Source organism: Arvicanthis niloticus, chromosome 7, assembly GCF_011762505.2.
Source record: "Arvicanthis niloticus isolate mArvNil1 chromosome 7, mArvNil1.pat.X, whole genome shotgun sequence".
Taxonomy (NCBI): domain Eukaryota; kingdom Metazoa; phylum Chordata; class Mammalia; order Rodentia; family Muridae; genus Arvicanthis; species Arvicanthis niloticus.
In genome coordinates, this window is record NC_047664.1 from 56,658,679 (window position 1) to 56,679,449 (window position 20,771).

The 20,771-nt window shown below is 38.0% G+C and overlaps 1 protein-coding gene across 2 annotated transcripts in view; it reads left to right on the top strand.

Moving 5' to 3' along the window:
- Tbc1d19 (TBC1 domain family member 19) overlaps positions 1-20,771 on the top strand; it is a 94,339-nt gene that overhangs the window by 42,388 nt on the left and 31,180 nt on the right. For both annotated transcript variants that reach the window (XM_034509038.2, XM_034509039.2), the window contains 3 exons: positions 7,530-7,604; positions 10,576-10,638; positions 19,751-19,835. In XM_034509038.2, coding sequence (XP_034364929.1) covers positions 7,530-7,604; positions 10,576-10,638; positions 19,751-19,835 — 223 coding nt within the window. The remainder of the gene's footprint in view (positions 1-7,529; positions 7,605-10,575; positions 10,639-19,750; positions 19,836-20,771) is intronic.

Here is a 20,771-nt window from a genome sequence, read left to right on the forward strand (position 1 = left end):
CTTTCAGGGTAAGACAGGATTTAACACAGAGCTTAATCACTAGGCTCAACAGACATTTTTGTTAGTAAATAGTGGGATCATGTATATATGTAGTAAAATGGGCAGTAAAATTTAAAAATACTCAGGTCAAAAAGCTATGACAGGAATGTTATAATAGCAAGTAAGAAAGAAGAGCAACTGAGAACGAGCAAGTGAATTTTTTGTGATTTTTCTATTCACCTTTGATTTTTTGAGGTAGGCTGTCATGCAGCCCATGTTGGATTCAAACTCACTTATGTAGTGAGTCTGGCCTTGACCTCCTGATGCTCTTGTCTCTATTTCTGAAGTTCTCTGAAGGCATGAGCAACCACCCTTAGTTTTATGGTTATCTTTAAGTATATGCTGTCCCTATGGTTCTAAAATTTAACAGATAATATAGGAATATTATTGTTTCCAAATAATTAATTTTTTCAGGAAATGAGATAAATATTAAAGGAAGTAACAAAATTACAGAGAGGTCACAGTTTTTTTGTTTTCCAATGTTGGAGCTGGAGCCTAGGGCTTCATGCGTGCAAGGCAACTCTACCGACTGAGCTATGTCCCAGCCCAGGTCATAGGCTTAGTAATGAAAACTTGCACAGACATTGAATTTCTTGAAATATTCTCACTGTGTATACACATGTAGTTACCTATGTATAGTGGCTATATATGTGTATAAAGTCACTCATTTAAAGATTTTTAGTCACTGCCACAGTAATAGTATAACAGATTCTATGATTATATAAATCTGGTTTAATTACTGACTATATATCATTGAGCAACTTGCTTAAGTTTCTTCAAGTCTCAGTTAACCCATGCTTAAATATATGTAATAATACTTATATCATATAATTGTGACAAATAATAAAAATGCACGTGAGTCTATTAATGTAACAGACATAAATGTTTGTCACTAATAGCAGTTATCATAATAATTAATATGACTTGTAATTATGTTACAAATTAATAATTATGATAACAAAATAAAACATCTGTTTTAAAACTACATTTTTTTTCTTTTTTTCTCTTTTTTTGGTTTTTCCAGACAGGGATTCTCTGTATAGTTGGCTGTCCTGGAACTCACTCTGTAGACCAGGCTGGCCTCGAACTCAGAAATCCGCCTGCCTCTGCCTCCCAAGTGCTGGGATTAAAGGCGTGCACCACCACCGCCCGGCTTTAAAACTACATTTTTAACCTTAGCAAATTATGGTGTGTATGTGTGTGTGTAACACACACATATATGGTGTGTATGCTTGTGCTTATGTGTGTGTGTTTTAAATCTCCCTCTGTGAACAGCACTGGAGCATTGTTAGAGCACCTTGGCTCAAGATGTCTCAGCTCTTCCTCAAGACCTTGTTTATTTAGTACAACTGTCCATCAAAGAACCCCAGCTGAAAGGCCATATTAAAAGAAATTAACATTCTTTTCTTCCCACCTGAATCTCATATTACAGTCACCAGTTATTCCCTCTTGACTCATTTCCTCAATGTGGTTGAAATTCATGCAATTCTCACTGTACATATTTCTACCAATCCATTTCAAAATACAGTCTTGTACCTGGATTCAAACATCCAGTGTACTGCATGCAGCCTTGTCCCTCCAGATACTTCCAAACAGCCTCTCCCAACATTCTCTATGCCATCTCTGCCATTTTTCTCTTTCTTTTTGCTTTTCATTTTTATTTTCTAGAAGGGTTTCTCTGTGTACCTCTGACTATCCTAGAACTCGCTCTGTAATCCAGGCTGGCCTCAAACTCAGAGATCTGCCTGCCTCTACCTCCTAAGAGCTGGAATTAACAGCAAAGGCCTTACCCAGCTATTTCTGCCCCTTTGCACAAAACATTTTAAACCTTTTCTTTATGATTCCTTAACACACCTTATTTTCCTTTAATTTCTGTATATGTCTCATATACCAAACAGCCAACCAAACAAACCCAGCAGCGTTTCCCCTATTACAGGCTGTGGTGCTCCAAGTCTGTTATGTTTCTTTCTTCAGAAAGCCTGCCTGGCACCCATGCAGACACTGGAACTTTCTCACTAGACAGTTAACAACAAATACTTACTTAGTATTATTTTTCTGTTCAGACTGCTATGGCAAAAGAAAAAAATCATACCTAGTATATACACGATTGCCAGGAAATATGGGTTGAATTAATGGATCCCTATATATTAAAAAATACTGTTTTTTAAAAATTTTGTGTTTGGGTGTATTGTGTGAATGTTTGTCTGTGCACCACTTGTATGCCGTGTCCTCTGAGGCCAAATGAGAAAGCACTGGATCCCCTGGCCTGAGAGTTTACAGCCAGGTGATTGAACAGAGTCCTTTAGAAGAGGAGCCAGTGCTCCTAAGTGCTGAGCTATTGCTCCAACCCACAACTTATTTAATTTTTGGGAAGTCCAAAAATACACATATTCATGAAGAATTAATGTGGCTATCTTTATGGTCATCAAATTCTTTCTTAGAGAATGGTGTCCAAGCCAGTGAGATGAACAAGCACAATTGCAGAGGAAAAAAAAAATGTGTCTCAATGCAGCCATCCCCCAGATAGCCACTGTAGGCTGGAGCTGGCAGGAGTCAGTTCGCCTCCTCTTTTAGGAATCAAAGTAGATTGTAAAGTCTGTGTTTTCCCCAGCTGTTTCCCTGTTCCTCTTTTCTTTTAAAGCTGAATCTTAAACAAACGTCTGTGCTATACTGAATTTCATTAATGATTTGTATTAACTAATAAGATGGATTGTTTTGCTTAATAAATTGTTGAAAACCCGCACTGCCCCACATTGGGCACCAAAATGTTGCAGATCGCTCTGCCCTATGCTTGGGGGCCAAAATGTCGGGGGGAGGGGAACCACTCTATCAAAAGCCTTGGGGGCTAAGTAGTTAGAGCCCACACTGCCCCAAGCTGCTCCAGTCCACGGGTCGGGGTTCAGTAAGAGAGCGAGTGAGGACAGATGCGAAGAATGGAGACCAGACAGAGTGTGATTCAATCCTGTTTATTCTTCAGTCTCTCTTCTTCTCTCCAAGCCCCTCGTTCCATGTCCCTAGTTCCTAGTACCAAGTCTCAAGTCCTGGGCTTCGGCTCCAAGTCTCAAGTCCTAATTCCTATTCTGAGTTGTTGTCTGTTTCCCAGTTCCAAGTTCCAAGTCTCAAGTCTCAAGTACAAGTTGTCTTCTTCTGTCTGCCTCTCCCCTTTAATATGTCTCACTTCTAAGTCATGCCCTTAAGTCCCGCCTTTAAGTCTCACACACCCAAGGGAAGATCCTGGGTATCTAAAACAAGATGTTATCAAAGTGTGCTCAGCTGTTGTGAACAAGTCTCTTGTCAGGGTATATGGCTTAGGATGGCTGCAAGGATGATAGCTGCCTTCTGTTGGCTCCCAACAGTAAATTACTCTGTCTGCCATACTCTAGTTTACACATCCCCACTGATACAGCAAATGCCCTACACACGTCGCCTGCCACAGAGCAAGGAGCCTTCTTTTTACTCTTGTAGCTGCTGTGTTTGATGCTGTTGCCTGTTTTGTCCTTGGAAGAATTTTGGTCTTGATTTTAATTTATCTTTCTCTTAGTTTTTTTTTCTTTTCTTTTCCATTTCTATGGGAGAGTAGGGTTCCTTAGAGGGACATGAATAGTTACCTCTTTTTCTCCTACTGCTCTGAGGGTGCAGACACCCTTAAAGATGGTTTAGTAGATGCTTTTAAATCTTAAGGAACTATAATAGTGTGGAAAATAGCATTTACCTTTAATTTATGAATATTTTGTTTTGAATAAATGAAGGCGCTATAAAGTATATGACTGTCTACAGTACAGTAAAACACATTGCACAGTGGTGACCCTAGGAAAGGGTAGCTCATGTTACCTTCCAAGAACTGTATCTGAATTTGTGCCTAAATCCCTTGATTTATAAAACAGTCTTGAGGCTGGAAAGATGGCTCAGCAGTTAAGAACACTGTCTGCTCTTCCAGAGGACTAAAGTTTGATTCCTAGAGTCCACACAGTAGCTCACGAAACCATTTGTAACTCCTGTCCCAGGGGACCCAATACCTTCTTCTGGTATACAATCATAACTGCAGGTAAAGCACCTATACATACGATTTTTTTAAAAAAAAATTTATGTCTTAGTTTAATCCAGTCTTATGTAGATAACTTGTCTGTCTAGATTCTTGCCATATCTCCAGCTCCAAGAGATAGAATACTAATATCCAAAACATCTTAACTAAAATGTACTAAAAGTTAAACATTTGTTTAGCTGAATGATAGCATATAAAAATAAATAAAGGAAAAATTAAAAATGTTTAATTGCATAATTATTTCCTGTTTACACAGAAACGTTTGTATATACCAGTATCAACAAAATCAATGTGAAGGTGCTATTGCTATCTTTATTCTATAAAGGCTACAGAAACCTCTTCATTTGTTTATTAGAAAAAGCCAATATATTTTAAGTGCCCATTGAAAAGCATATAAACTTGTTTTGTGATGTGCTTGACAGTTTGCCTGCATTTTGAAGCTCTTGTGGGCAGATGAGTGTCTGAATAAGCATGGCTTGTTCTCCTCAGTCTTCCACATTTTTATTTCTTTTTTTGTTGCTAATATTTTATGACTTGTCTGAAGTTTAGTCAGTTCAATTAGTCCGTGAGATTGCTACATAAGTATATTTATGTGATTGTTGACTGTTTTGGATAATTGGACCCAGTAAAATTTGTCTTCATGTTTAAAGTTTTATTCAATGTAATTGAATATATATTTCTTTATGGAAATATCTGGTCCTAAAATTAGTACTTTAATGATTTCTCTTACTAAGATACTTGTTAATTTTCTAGCAATGACTAGGGAAAGCATTGATTAATTGATAATAAAAAGCATTACAGGTACAATTTTAAATAATTTATTGTTGGGCATAGCAATTAAAGTAAAATTATATGTGAGCATTTATAATTCATGAGTAGTACAGATGAAAAATTTAATGTATATTACCTATGGAAATAATTTCTGTGATTGGTTTTATTTCAGTTTTTAATATCAGCATACATATGAACAAACATTTTTAACAAATTGAAATAAATATTAATAGTGTAAACTCACTCAACCTTTTCTAAAGCAGTATTCTTTCAGATGTCACCAGGCTCCCTCTGCTTTGTAGTGGAGTTATAAATGTCCTAGGACAACATATAATTTAATGCACCTCATCAATATTACTTCTATACTGCAGAGATGCCTGCCTCTGACAGGAGTGGCCATCTTCTTGGACTACACATATACCACAGATGACCACTGAGAGAGGGAGAGAGAAAAGACAGCTGTCCTGTCCCACTTGGAACAGCTGATTTCACATGGGCAAGGCACTGAATAATGGGTGGTATAGCTATTGGGCCTTCAAATCACATACGTCAGCATATTAATGGAGGAAAAAGTAACAGTAACTGCCCTATGGCCTTGATAAAATCCAAAGTCCATTCCAAATCAAATCTGGCCATCGAAGTCTGATTATGAGTGTGTCCTACAGGCATCTGAGTAACCCTCCTCCCAGGATCAGGATGAGGCTGTGGTATTACCACTGCTAGGCAGCGTCGGTGTTAAGGCTCTGGCCAATGTTATAAGATAGGGAAATGGCTTGGCTTAGGGTTGGAGAAAGAAGACACACAGTCATGCTTCCTAGAGATGATTATGATTATGTCAAATACCTAGAAAACTAAAACATTACTATAATTAAGATATTTTTAGTAAGATATAAAATATTTTAAAATCAGCTTTTATCCATAATATTAACAGGAACTTGAAATGCAAAAGTGGAAAACTCCTAGTTTATAATAGCAGAAACATGAAAAATTTAATGTCAAGAAAGTACGAAAGCCACAGAGCTCATATGAGGAAAATATATGCAAAATAAATAAAATCAAACTTGACCCTCAGAAAATCTGCGGGGTCCCATTTGTAGCTTATTGTATGTATCCATTTTCCCTTCATATCAACCCTAAAAAGGTGGTGGTATCATTTTCCTGAAGCCCACAGAAGGTTGTGAATTTGTCTTATATGACTAAGATCTCTATTATGTTCTTGGATGGGATGCTGTAACACCATAAAACACCACCTTTTCTGAAACAAGTATTTAGGTTTAACTAGATATAGTTATCTTCAGGTTTTTACGGAGGGAGGTTAAGTGTCTAAGAAAAACCAAATCATTATTAAATCAAACAGGGTACTGAATTAATAAATAGCTCTAATGCTATAATTTTACTTCAGTTGAGAAGACTGATGCTGATAATTTACTGTTACCCTCACAGAAAATAGTAAAACCCTTTGATAACAGATGCAATAATAAGTTCCAGGAGCCTTACAGATAGTTGAGTGAAAAATTATCAGTTTTTCAAAAACTCTTTGTGTACACATGTGGTGTAGAAGCCTTTCCTAATGCAGGAAAACCCACAGCCATAAAGAACATTTAAAGAGTTGTTAGCATTTAGCATAAAATTCAAGCAAAATGTTCTTTTGAAGGAAAATATTTGCAACACAGTGATGAGAGAGTAATTCTCCTTCCTCATGACGAGTCTGACAGGTTATACAGAGAAAGAGTGCCGAATGCACAGGCCGGTGATACTGTGAAGGAGGGATCTGCTGTGGAAATTCAAGTGGCCAGGAAACACGGTTGCAGGTTGAAAAAGCCCAAATGAAAACAACAGTGAGCTGTCTTTTCTCACCTATGACAGAGTTTATAGAGGAAACGGTGTAGGTAAAATAGCACCCTGTTTTGCTAGGGAAACTTGAACTGCTTTTGTTCTTGATGAGTAGTCAGGCAGTCCATACCCCGATGTAAGGTGTGTACAGTTCTCACCCTACTGCTTTGCGCAGTTATCCTGCAGACAGAAAAGCATAGTGTGGGAGGGGATTGAGTGCAGTGTTATGCACAGGGACAAACTGCTTAGAAACAGCCTGCGGCTCCATTTATAGTGACATAAGTTTAAAATTGTGATATACAAGACTTAGAGGAGTTGAGCTGGACTGGCCTAAAAGCCTTCTCCTGAGGACCAGCTCTCATAACTCTCATAGTGCTCAAAGGAGCTGCCTAAGCTGCCAAGGGGGAAGCCGTCTGCAGTCTCGCCCAGCTACACAGTGTCAAGCTGGCACTACAACCATGGCCTGTCTGTGGCTTTGCATAGCGACTTGGTTTTCTCTCTGGGCCTAAGCTCTTCAAACATGAGTGAAGATAGTTCTTTCTCACTGAACATTTTACACTGTTCAAGAAGTCATAAGATGTATCTAGTTCATAAATATTATATTCCTCATTAATCAGTTTAGCAAAATTGATTGAATATCCACTAGGTACCAGTGATGGAAATATGCATATTACTGAACATCTATTATTGCTTAGCTACCATATAGTAATGAATATGTGAATTATGAACAAGACAGAGTTTCTACCTCTTGATAGGTATAATTTTATTATTGATTATTGTTTATTAAGATTTATGGCTGACCTTATAAACATTAAATCTTTGTACATTTCACTTTTAAATTTAGGATATCCTGTATTATGAGCAGCTCAAGACCAATGTGATACAGCATGACCTTTTGGTGGACAGTCTAATTTATAAAGTAAGTAAAAGTATCCATGGTTTTCCCATCTCATTAATAACCATTAAAATGGAGAGTTTCTCTCTGCAGGACTTGAACTATGGGCCAAAGTACATATGAAACTTCAAAAATAATTTGAGTGGCTTTGTATGGTACTGCGTTTCTGTGATGCCTGTACTCTGAAGGCAGAGGAAGGAGAATCGGGAATTCAAGGTCATGTGCAGCTCCATAGTGACTTTGAGACCAGCCTGGGCCTGATGAGGCCCTGTTTCAACAAAAAGGGGACAGGGGAAGGAGGAAATACCAGAAGTGATCATGATGTCTGTGAAGCCAAGGCTTCCCAAGCCTGGGGTCAGCACACAGCACAGCATTGTCTTCTTTCCTAGGGAGTTATTCTTGTGTTCCTTCCCCAGTGCCTCCATGTTTTAATGGAGATAAAAAAAACATTGGCCACCTCAAATTCAAGTCTTTCACATGAAGAAAATGGAAAAGTAACCAAAATTAAAATATGAGTATAGAATTTTAGTCTTTTTTGTCTCCTGATTCCTTATGTCTTAGTTGAATATTTTCTTTGTAGTAAAACTATTTTAAATATTTTAAATTATGTATATGTGTCTTCATGTGGGAGTTTGTGTGTACATGAGCACATGCACCCCTGAAGCTAGAGTTGGCTGTGAGCTGGCTGAGGTGAGAAAACCTGTGTCTTCTGAAAGAGCAGGACTGTACTTGACCACTGAGCCATCTCTCTAGACACATTAACAAACTTTTGTTTTCTTTCACTTCTAAATATGTGGCCAAGTATCTCTCATGTTTTATAGAAAGGATACATTGAGTAGTTAGTGCCAAGAGCTAGGCTGTAGATAAAAACATCCCCCACTGACCTCGGGATGATTGTAGCTCAAGGAAGGTGTGGCAAACAATATCAAATACCTTCTCTGAACTGAACTCTTGGATTCTTATATTGTACCCAGTTCTCCTTACTTCTCAACAATTAGCCTTGTGTCTGTACCCTCTAGTTCCGTGGTTTACTTTGGTCTGCCTGTTATACCAATGCTTGTCATTCTTCATTACACACACCTACAGAAAAAGCTTAATTAATCTCTAATAATGATAAATGGCAATATATAGCAATATATACATATATATGTATACACACAAATCTATCTATCTATCTATCTATCTATCTATCTATCTATCTATCTATCTATCTATAAATGTTTTGTCTGCATGTACATCTGCACACCAGAAGGGGGCAACAGATCTCATAGGGCCATAGGGCTACAGTCAGTACAGGGAGTTGAGCTCAAGATCTCTGGAAGAGCAGCCAATGATCTTTAACTACTAAACCACCTCTCCAGCTAATATGGTAGGCTTCTTGAAGATAAACATCATCTTGGTTTTATTTGTGTTTTGACTTTAGTGTACTTAATCCTGATCAACCAATCAGTACTTGTTGAATTGATTAAACAATGGGTTCAAAAGAATCACCATACTTCGGGTGTAGAGGTTTTTCATAAAAAGTACAGTGCCTCTTTTTAAGTATGTACCCGAAGAGGCTTTAAATCAGTTTTCTGAGTATTGTCTCAGAATCTGATGCTTTCAGAAGCATTTACCATAGCTTTTGAAGCAGGTAGTAATCTACCTATTTACAGACATGGAGACTCAGCTTTCTGTTGTTACAGTGACACAGGGTATGAGATGCTACATTTAAGAGAGAGTGCTTTACTTTTCTGTGTATTTCAGAAGTCTCAGTTCATGGCATGGAACCTTACTGCTTTTCGGTTTGGCAAGTCAGTACCTCATGGCAAGAGTCAAGGTAGAGAGCAAAGCCACTTGCTTCACAGCAGCTGGGGACAAAGAAAAGGACAGAAAGGTGCCAGCGCCCATATCCACTTCAGAGTCAGATCTCAGTAACAGGACTTCTCTCACTGGGTGCCAGCATGTAAACTTCTAGCACTTCTCAAGAGCATATGAAGTGGAAGAGTGTTCAAGCCTTTACCACATAGGCTTTTAGGAGTCACTTATCAAAGCATAGAGTCCTAGGTTTGGAGTTTCTAGCCAAGGTTATGCAGCTAGCAATAGCATAACTAAATTTTTACAATCAGCATGTTCAACTCACCATAAAAACTGTTCAGAGTCAAGCTAGGGAGCATGGGAATGTTTTGCTTCATTTTTTGAGCTTTTGCTTGTTTGTTATTGGAGATGTCACCTATGTAATAATGCAGTGCATTATATCACAGAGAACTGTGATTAGTTTCTGCTTATGTTACCATTTGACGTTTTCTTCATATATGTGTTGGATCTTTAGTTATCAGGCCCTGTGATGAAGTTAAGTGTATATAAAGCAAGGCACAGGAGCTGAGAGAGCCAAAAGTCTCATTGGAAGAGTAGAAAATTTTTTTTTAGTAGTCTCTGATCAGGAACTGCACATGGAAGTGTCTAAAGAAAGGACCAATATTCTACTCAGGGGATGTCATGAACTAGTCCTGAAAGATGAAGCAGAAAATCACAGTTATTAGGCTCCCAGGAGCAGATGGCAATTTTTCAGGTCAAACACATATGAAATAGTTGATATTTTGAAGAAATGGCTAAGTATGTTAGATGTGAACAGTGACATTGAAAAATCATCTGGAGGAGGGGGAGAGAAAGAGTGACAGAGAGACAGAGAGACAGAGAGACAGAGAGAATTGCTTGCTGCTGGGGGTTGTGATCCTGTTCATTTTTCTTTCCCAGCTTTAAGACATCTAAAAGGAGATTAAATAAAACAAATCACAAACAGTTATTAATGAAACCTTAAGAAATTAAAAAATCAAATACATATATTTTAGCTAAGTAAATACGTAATGGGAATAAAATCTCACTAGAAAATGCCTATAACATTATGTAAAATTTAAAATTCATTTTAATATTACTTCCAAATGTTATATTTATTCTTTAGAGTTATAAGCAGATTCATTTGAGTAATTTTCAATGCTTTGTAACTTAATTATAGGATGTGAAGCTCACAGCAAGCAATGATGATTACTATTTTGTATTTGAAGATTATTTATATCAGGTAAGTTTTAAAATTATTCAGTATCTTTGTTCTCTAAGTTATAATGTTTAAAAGATACTCTATAGTTAAGTAAGTTTTCTGAATTCCCAGATGAGATTCTGGCCACCCCTTCTGATTATATATGCTGCAGCCAGGATGTGCTTGCAGGTCAGTTTTCTAGAAATTCTAAAATTTGATGTCAACTTAATACTGAAGCAATTCTAAGATGTTTAGAGAATATGTTTTACATGATCCTTTCTGTTAGAGATTTGAAAAAATAATTGTTTTAAAATCAATGTGGAGAATCATGATTATTCTGATCATGTTGATAGACACAAACTTCAAAGCATCCATTAGAAATATTTCAAAGTACAGGGTAAGTGAGAGGGGAATTTGGGATGTATAGAATGGAGATGTATTGAGTGTTTTCTTTAACAATAAGTATGTTAAGGAACTAGAAGAAACCTTTCTTAAATAATAAGTAAAGGAAGGTATAATAACATATTATCAAGTACAAAGGTCAATAAAGAGATAGAAATTTAAAAAATTCTAGAGTTTTAAAAAAAGAGAACTGAAGTGAAAGTGTCATTGGATGGCTTAGCAGTGCGTTTGAAAAATCAGAAAGCAGTCAGTGAAGTTGGAAAATAGATCAATATATAAGTGAACAGAGCTTGCTTTTCTTATCCAAAAGTTGAGGGGTGTTTGTTTGTTTGTATTTTAGTATTACTAGCTGGCTGGGGTTTTCTGGCATCATAGAATCTTGGATTTCCTTCTCTTATGATATAGTTCCTGATATAATGGATCTTCTCCTGAGCTGATTTCTAAGGAAATAGAGAGTAGTTAATATTATACAAGTAGAGAGATAATTTGAATAAAAAAACCCCAAAACATCTAAATTTCTCTGCTTATTAACAGTTTTGATTCTTTCTATGCTGTTTTAATTGCAAATGCAAAATGGTTATAATAGGGCCAGGGAGTTGGCGCTCTGAAGAAAGTGTTTGGCTTGCAAGCTCGGGGATTAGAGTTCTTATCTCCAGAACCCACATAAATGCTTGGTGGACATGTGGTTGGGCAGTAATTTCAGTTTTCATAAGGCACGGGCCAAGGATCCCTAGAGCAAACTGGCTAACTAGACTGGCTTGTGCTCTATCTCTGGGTTCACGTGAGAGACCCTAACTCAGTGGATAAGGTAAAGAGCAGTCAAGGAAAACTAAAATTACCCTTGGATCTCTATACACATAAGTATGTGTACACATATACAAGCAAATATACATGTACACGTGTACATGCCCCCACATGCATGAGCACCATACCACATTAAAAAAAACTGTTATAACACCGAACTTATGAATATATAAATTCCATGTGTCAAAAAGAGCCAGCAATGACAAGATTCATAGTCTCTGACTATTATATTTAGAGTGTAGTTCCAGAGAGTATAAATATGACAAGTTTATCATGTTTTGTGAATGAAGAGAGACTGTCAGCTTTAAAGTCTTGTGGTGGGGCTACCAAGAGTGTGCAAGGTGATAAATGCACTTCACTTGCTGAACAGAATCAGTGAGCAACAGTAACTAATACTTTCTCCAGTTAATAACAGACATAACGCATCGAGTGTATTCACGCCAAGTCACTTATATGTAAGAAACTTGAAAGTGGACAAGTCAGACAGCAGAATCATTTTCAAACAGTAGATGTGTTTTCTGAGGAAATTCAGAACGTTCTTCAGGAATCCTTAATGATCACCACACTGTGTAAATTTCAGTTCTTTTGATGGGCCTGCAGTGTAGAAGAGGGGGCAGGACATGAGTGTGGAGTGTGTTTGGAGATGGTGGTCGAGTATGTAAAACATTCTCATCAGACACGGAGTACTCTAAACATGGCCTGTAGTCTCTACTTCCCATCTTAATATTTTAGTTCAATATTTTTTTAGTCACATTTCATGACTACTATTATAACTGCTATTAGTGGTTTACAAATAATATTAAATAAATAAGATTATTAAATAATTACTACCAAGTGCATATATTGCACAGCCTTTTTGCATAACTGAAATGCTTTCCCACTGACTATCAACTCCCTCCCTTCTCCTGGCAGAATCTACTCTAATCTCTGCTGCTGTGCATTTGACTATTAGAAATCATACCAGTACAGTTCTGCTATCTTTGTCTTTCTGTGACAGGCTTATCCCAGTTAGTAGTATCCGCCATGTTCATCTGTACTGTCTCATGTGGCAAGATGTCCTCCTTTCTAAAGACTAAATATTATTCTGTATATATTATACACTATTTTATTTATTTATTTTTCTAAACAAGCTTCACTGTGGATCTTTACCCTCATTGCATAAATAAAAGATAATTATAACACATAGGTTTCTCTTTTGAGGAATTAGTTAAATTTTTTATGTAGCCAGTTAATAAAAAGTATTCTTTATGATATTTTAAAGTTATTTTATAATTAGTTTAATTATTTAAAATTTTATAAACAATGTACTTGTAGATGTTGTGATTTTATACATAAAAGACCCCAAAAATGCCACCAGGAATCTTGTACAGCTGACAAACACTTTCAGCAACATAACAGGCTACAAAATTAACATACAAAAAATCAGTAGCTTATCTATACAAATGACAAAAAGAAATCAGAGAAACAGTACCTTTCACAATAACCTAAAATAACAACAGCAACAAAACTGTGGACTAACACTAAGTAAGCACAGAAAAGACTTGTATCATAAAAATCTTAAGACATGAAAGAAAGAAATTGAAAGAAACTCAAGCAAATGGAAAGGTCTCCCATGCTCATGGATTGGTAGGATTAATACTGTGAAAATGATACTAAAAACAATCCACAGATTCAATATAATCCCCACCAAAATTCTAATACAGCGCAAAGAAATTGAACAAACTACCTCCAGTTCATGTGTAAACACACACACACACAGACACCCCAAATCAAAACCAGAGGAACAAGAGAGAACAACACAAAAAAATCTTGAATAATAAAAGAACTTCTGGAGGTATCACCATCATGTATTTAGAGTTGTATTACAGAGCTATACTAATAAAAACAGCATGATGCTGGTGTAAAAACAGACACATTGATCAATGGAATGGAATTAAAGACACAGACATAATCTGTGCACATATGGACATGTGATTTTTGATAAAGGAGCCAAAAATTGCATACTGGAGAAAATGCAGCATCTTAATATATGGTGTTCATCAGACTGGACGGCTGCACATAGAAGAAAGAGAATAGACCCGCACTTACCACCCTGTACAAAACCCAACTCGGTTATGGTCTTTCCTACCTCCTGACTTACTTTTTTTGTCATTGTTGTTGTTTTTGGGAGGGGTTGTTTGTTTTTTGTTTTGTTTGTTTCTTGAGACAGGGTGTCTCTGTGTAGCTCTGGCTGTCCTGGAACTCACTCTGTAGACCAGGCTGGCCTCGAACTCAGAAATCCGCCTGCCTCTGCCTCCCAAGTGCTGGGATTAAAGGTGTACACTACCACTGCCCGGCTCCTGAGTTACTTTTTCATTGTGTTACTGTTGCTTTTCTGAGTGTGTCTCTCAATTGTAGTTTCTACTGTGTTCAAATGTCATTGTTTATTTTCTTCACATATTTCTTTATGTGAGCATCTTCAAGATCATTGTCCTAACACCCAAACTTACTAAATTTACTATCAGATCTTTTCATTTGACATTTTTCTTTGAATGGCCCATATTTCCCCATTTCTTTGTATTTATTCTTTATGTTCTTGCTGAAAACTGAACATTTGTATATAATAATGAATTTCTGAAAGTTATGTTCTCCTCACCTTTCAGCCCATATATTTTTTTGTCCAAGTAAACCTTTTGCAGACATTCTTGGTCTGACTCTGTAGTATCAACCCACAGTTCACGTCAGTGCTGGGTTCTTATCATTCTTCTTAATAATAGGGCGCCCAGCTGTGAGTAATCTCACCTAGACATTTAATTTTTTCTTAGTTTGTGAGTGAGCAGCCCCTCCTGAGTGTATAACCTAGCAGATCTCCAATGGGCCATCTATTGGCAGATAAGGAAACCAGAGTTAACCGCATTCAGACTAGAGTAGGAGTTGGCAGCTCTCTGCTTGTCTCCCAGGGTTGCACCCTGGGACATACTGTCTAACACTACCTCTGCCATTCTCACTTTACAGTCCCAAGGTTCTCCTTAGAGAAGTCTCAGATGTCCTGCCTTCTCTGAGGCCACAAGCAGCAGGGCCTCTATGGGGATATATTTAAGCACAGAGCTTCTTCTAAAGTTACTGTGCTACCTCAGCCTGCTAAACTGAGGGGACATTGATATAGACATTTCCTTAGGATTTTCCTCTCTGAGGCAATGGTAGATTATTACAGGGTTATATTTGGGTATTTTTCCTTTCCTTAGATTTATTTATTGGGTTCATTGATTATCTGCATTACCTTGCGACTGCAATGCATTATTATAATTCACTGGTTTAAAGTAAATAAATCATCATGAGGTTCTAAAACACAGAAATCTGAATTGCTTTACTTGCCTATATTCATGGTTCACAGGACTGTGTTATTTTTGGGGCTCTGAAGAAGAGCCCATGTCTTTCTCTTACCCTGCTTTCAGAATGCCCTGCCTCCAGAATGCCCTGCCTCCAGAATGCCCTGCCTCCAGAAGGTGCTTTCATTCTTTGGCCCCATTTTCAGAGCCAGCAGATAGTATCTCACTTTGATCTCCTTTCTTCTGTGTCTCATTTATAAAGTTCCTTATGATTATGTTGGGTCTAGTCATATAATCCTGGATAATCTTACCATTTATGGATTGTCAATTTAATGGCATCTATAAGACCAATTTTTAAAAAATAATTTTTATATTATAATTAGATCATTTATGCCTTCCCTTTTCCTCCTCAATGCCCTCCTGACAACTTGCTTTTTTTTTTTTTTTTTCAAATTCATGGCCCTTTTCTGTATAATTGTTTAACTTTCAAATATATTTATATATTCCAAAGTACATAAATACAACCTACTCAGTCTATATGCTACTTGTATTTATGCTTCCAGAGATGACCATTCGGTATTAGATAAGCGGCTGGTGTGCTCTTCCCTGAGAAGACTGTGTCCCCAGCTCTCAGCAGTCCTTGGTTGTTTGTAGTTCTTTATCTAGGATTGAGGCCTCTTGAGTTTTCCCCTTCCACATTTGCATGTCTCGAAGTCGTCTTCTTGTTCAGCTCATGTTTAGGCAACTGTGTTGCTAAGATTTCACGGGTGTAGCTTTAGACAGTTCTAGGAGACACAATCTCACAGCAAACTGTCTGCTCTTATGTTACAATCTTTCTGTCTCTCCTCAAAATGATCCCCAAGCCTTAGGTGTAGGAGTTGGCCCAGAGACTCCCAAAGTATTATAGGCTATGGTTATTGCTCTTGCTTCCACCCAAAGTAGAAGATAAGTCCCTATTGCTAAAGACATGATGCACTTTGAGATTCAGGGCCCAGAGGCCCCTGAGTTGGAATTGACCTGAAAGCCTCCTCCCTGACGGCTAGCTTTCATGGTACCAGAAGGCACTGTGGCAGCTTCTAAGGGAAGAAGCAACTAGAGGTCCTCCCCAGCTATGATGCCTATGAACCACAACAATAACCACCATGGCACGATAACCCTAAGGGTGCAATAGTGGCGTGCATACCTTGGCAATAACGAGTTAGGCTTAAGGCTTGATAAACAAGAGGAAAATAATGCCTGGTACTGAAAACCTAGCCATCTTCCTGGGCCTAGCGAAGCCATGGATCTTGGAGGAGAACCTACAACTGCTACTTTATTAAACCAGCATAATTTTTAACTGCATTTGAAATATTTGTCCTTATACCCACCGGTAATTATAGTTCTCACCTCTCATCAAGGAAACTTGTTTTGCATAAAACAGAGACTATTACAGAAAACTACAACCCATCAAAATGCAGAGTTGTGGAGCCCAGTCCCCACTGACCCAGCTACCTTCCTTATATCATAAAAGGCCACATAGCTACAGGTCCCAAAGACTGAGATTTGAGTATCTTTGAAGCATTATTCTACAAATAAGCATATACACATATATACATACACGCACACACACATATACATACACAAATACACATACATACATACATACACACACCCATATGTGTACAAAAGTACTTGAAAGTCTGGCAAGAGAAAAGGTCAACTATTCTTATCTGTGGGTATAAGGATAAATATTTAGAATTTAGTCAGGGCTCGTGCTGGTTTAGCAAAAAATCTATGACTTCATTAGGCCTAGGTAGTTGTCTAGGTTTTCAGTACCAGCTTGATTTCCCTCTTCCTGACCCTGCATTAAGTCCAATTAGACCTACTAGGGTTTTAAGGCACATATTGTACCCTTAGGGCTATTGTGAAATAGATAGAGATCATTACAACTGATCAGTTATGGACCCCAGTCCCAACTGATACATCTAGAGCATGATTCCCACAAATAAGGCTCAGGGATCATTATGGAAGAGGGGGCAGAAAGTAAGAGACAGATGAAGAGGAAGTTTACTGTGAGATTGTGTTTTTTAGAAATCTGTCAGAGAGGCTTCATCCATGAAGTCCACCAATATGACTGACTAAATATGACCTGAACAAGGACATCAGTAGCCATACTAACACAGAAGGGGGGTAGCTCATAAGGCTTCAACCCTAGACAAAGTAGTACAAGGAACTAAGGAATGCTGAGATCAGAAATATTCTTGTCTCAGGAAAAGTATACCAGTTGGTTATCCAATACCAAATGATCAGCTCTGGAAACACATACACATACAGGTAATGTAATGTGGATTATGTAAATTGTATTTATAGATTTAGGAATACATACATACATAGATACACACACACAGAGACACACACGTAATAACAGTTAAAGAAAGAGGCCATGAATTTGAATGGAATAAGATGGGGGCTATTTGGGAAGGATTGGAGAGAGAAAAGGACAGAAGGTTATAATGATATGATCTTAAAAATTGTAAATAAATCTTAAAAATTGTAAATAAAATCAGCATACACAAAGAGATGAGATTAATATTATATAATGGTTCAATAGCATTTTGTGACTTTATGATTGTTTAGAGCCCAATGATTTCACTTGATTTTTGGAAAATATCCATCATATTAAATTGCCAAAATTAAAAATTTTCTCAGTAGATGCCAACATTTTTCTGAATTGGATTTACTAAAATATTTTTAAATTGTGGTTCAAAAACAAAAACAAAACATGAAATTTGCCACCTTCACTATTTCTAAGTGTGCAGCTACTGCAGCAAGTGTTTACACTGTCAATATTGACAACCTTATATCCATTTTATACCATCTTTATCCTAGAAAGGAAATGTATTTCTCTGCATTGCAGTAATGTAATACCAGCATTTACTCTCTTAATGTAAGTTAGTGTTACTCCGTGTTAAGTGCTAAGAATAGTCCCACTGATGCAAAGGCAACTGCTCCAATGCTGGGCGTCTATGCTCCATCTATGCCCCAGAGTCTCCCCTCTCAACTAAGCTCCAACTGTTGCCTCTCCCTCCCAAGGTACTCTTTCTCAGCCTCTCATTAAGTTTCTATGTTTAGCCAGAGGGCACCTTTCCAATAGCCACTTTCTATAGAATGCCAAGCCCTTCTCTGGGCCTCCTTTAGCTTGTTCCTACCTTGCTTGCCACCTAATGCACCAACTGATGTGAGTACTCAGCACACTTGCTGTGCGTCAACTCCCTTCACCACAGCTGAACTCAGCGCCTTGTGTGTGTCTTCTTTTGATGAACCCTCTACTTCACCCTGAGATTTGTGCGTACTGTAGTAAGAGCGAAAGAAGACAGCCAACTGATGTTTTAGAAATCCGTGGGTGTCCTCCAAAGTGGAGTTCAGAGTGATAAAAAAAAAAGGACAGCACACTGAACAAGTGTAGGTCATAAGGTTCTATAAAGGTAAATAGAGAACTGTGGGGATAATTCAAAAATCCAATGCTGGAATATTTTTCAGAAATGGAGATATATAAAATTTTAAGTTGATGAAACGTGACAGTTGAGCAATATAAATAAACAAATCCCAATCCGAAATTAAATATATTTAGAGCCAGGAATAAGAGAATATAGAAAATTAATAGCAATGTAGTAACAACTGCAGAGACCATTTTAATCATGTGATATCCTAGGTGCTATTCTAAGGACTTCCCATGTACCAGTTAATCCCCACAATGCACTCTGATCAAAGCATTGCTATTACATTCATCTTGCATATGAGAACACAGATACTTAGAAGTCTAGTCACTGGCCCTTGTCATTCAGTTAAGCTCCTGTTTAAAGTCCAGCAAAATTGTCCAGATGGACAGGGGTCCTGGCACAAAGGGTTCTAATCCACTCCTCATTCTGTGCCCACTCCCCATCCCTCCCAGTTTTTGTGGTATCCTTAGAATCCCGACTCTTCTAAATGTCCCTTCTTCTTCCTGAGACTGGACTCCTGCCCTCAAATTTTAGGCTAGTGTCAGCAATCCAGTTTCTTCTACTGAGAAGCCTTGGTCCTGATTGCACCCTCTCTATTTTAGCTCGTGATAGAGTTGCCATATGCCCCTGCTGCCCAGGACAGCCAGTTTCTACTTGTACTGGGAAAACCTTTCCTTTGCTACTGCCATCCTTGCTGAGAATGGAGACCCTCTCCTCATTCTCGACATGTCCGACTGTGAACTGCACATCAATTAAGTCTGGTTCTAATTTCCTAGACACCCCCCCCCCCAGTGCTTGTGTGTGGTTACCCATGGGTACCCCGATTTAGTTCTCATCTGTTTAGTTTCTCACATGTGATTTTCATTTCCAGATAAAACAGAGGAAAATCAGCACATAGTTAGCGAGGTTTGTTTTCTGCTGTTCAAAGTCTGGGGAGCAAATAGGAAAAATTTCTGAGAACTAGCTGCCGTCACATGGAGTCCGGCTGTGAACATTTAATGTAGGTGTGCCGATAGGGGGCGCTCTTCCCATTACAAAACGCTGTGCTGAACTTGAGCAGTTCCACTCCGTGCCGCTTTCTTATGAAATTAAAATTAATTTAATTACTATCAATTGTTCTATGGCAGTGCTCACTGTTTATTTTTCCAACGTTATATCCAGGTGTTACTTTGCTTTTCACGGGATACATCTGTACTGGGTCACTTTGCATACAACAGTGCTTCACCACCGAAATCATACATCAGAGGTAATGTTTTAATAATTCTAAAGAGAAATTACTAAAGATTTTCATGACCATTCCAAGAATGTTTAAATATTTTATATTTGTATTTTCAATTTTTAAGTTGAAAATTATTTCCAATTTCTTTGCAGTCATAATTACTATCCCTTCCTTTCAATGTCAGAACCCAAGCAACAGATTACAGAGTGACAGACAGATTGCATTTCAGTTGCCTTTTTTGGTTCTTGACATCTCCTGCCTCCTATGTTCCATTTGTGCCAAGTCTGTCGTTTTCTTCTTCTTGCTATCCAGGAACTCATCATAGAGATCTGTCTTTTCCATTTTTCTTAGCTTTCTTTTAGTAAATTGGTCTTTGAATTCTAGTTTGGCTACTCTTAAACATTATGGTGTGCTATATTACCTCTCTAACTTATACTCTAGTGTTCCCTCTACTGTGAGCTGCCTCAGCATGCCTATGAACCACTCCAGTGTCCTGTCCTCACCTAAAGACTGGGCTAGCCTCAGCCCTTCCCTTCACTGGGCGATCAACATGGAGCACTAAAATCCCATTGCCTGCTATGTGTTTGTGTGCGGCCCTTTGACTGCTTCCATGAAGAAAAAACATTTCTTCAGGATTTTTTCGCTGCCTGCTTGTTGCAACTCTTGCCCTAGGACAGACCACATTATCTTGTGTTAGAATAAGACTCTTCCCCCAATGTGGGGCTGCTTTGCTTCTGAAATGAATACATAAAAACTTCCTTTTCTTTTCATCTAAGGAGGTTGTCTAAGGAGGTTGTTGGGCTGAAGAAATGGCTCAGTGGATAAAGTGCCTGTGGTACAAGCATGAGCCTGACTTTGGTTCCCTAGTGAAGCCAGGCAGAGAGCTCCGTGCCTACAGCCCTAGCACTGGGGTCCAGAGACAAGTGGGCCAGGTGCTCATTAGCTGGCCATCCTGCTAAACTG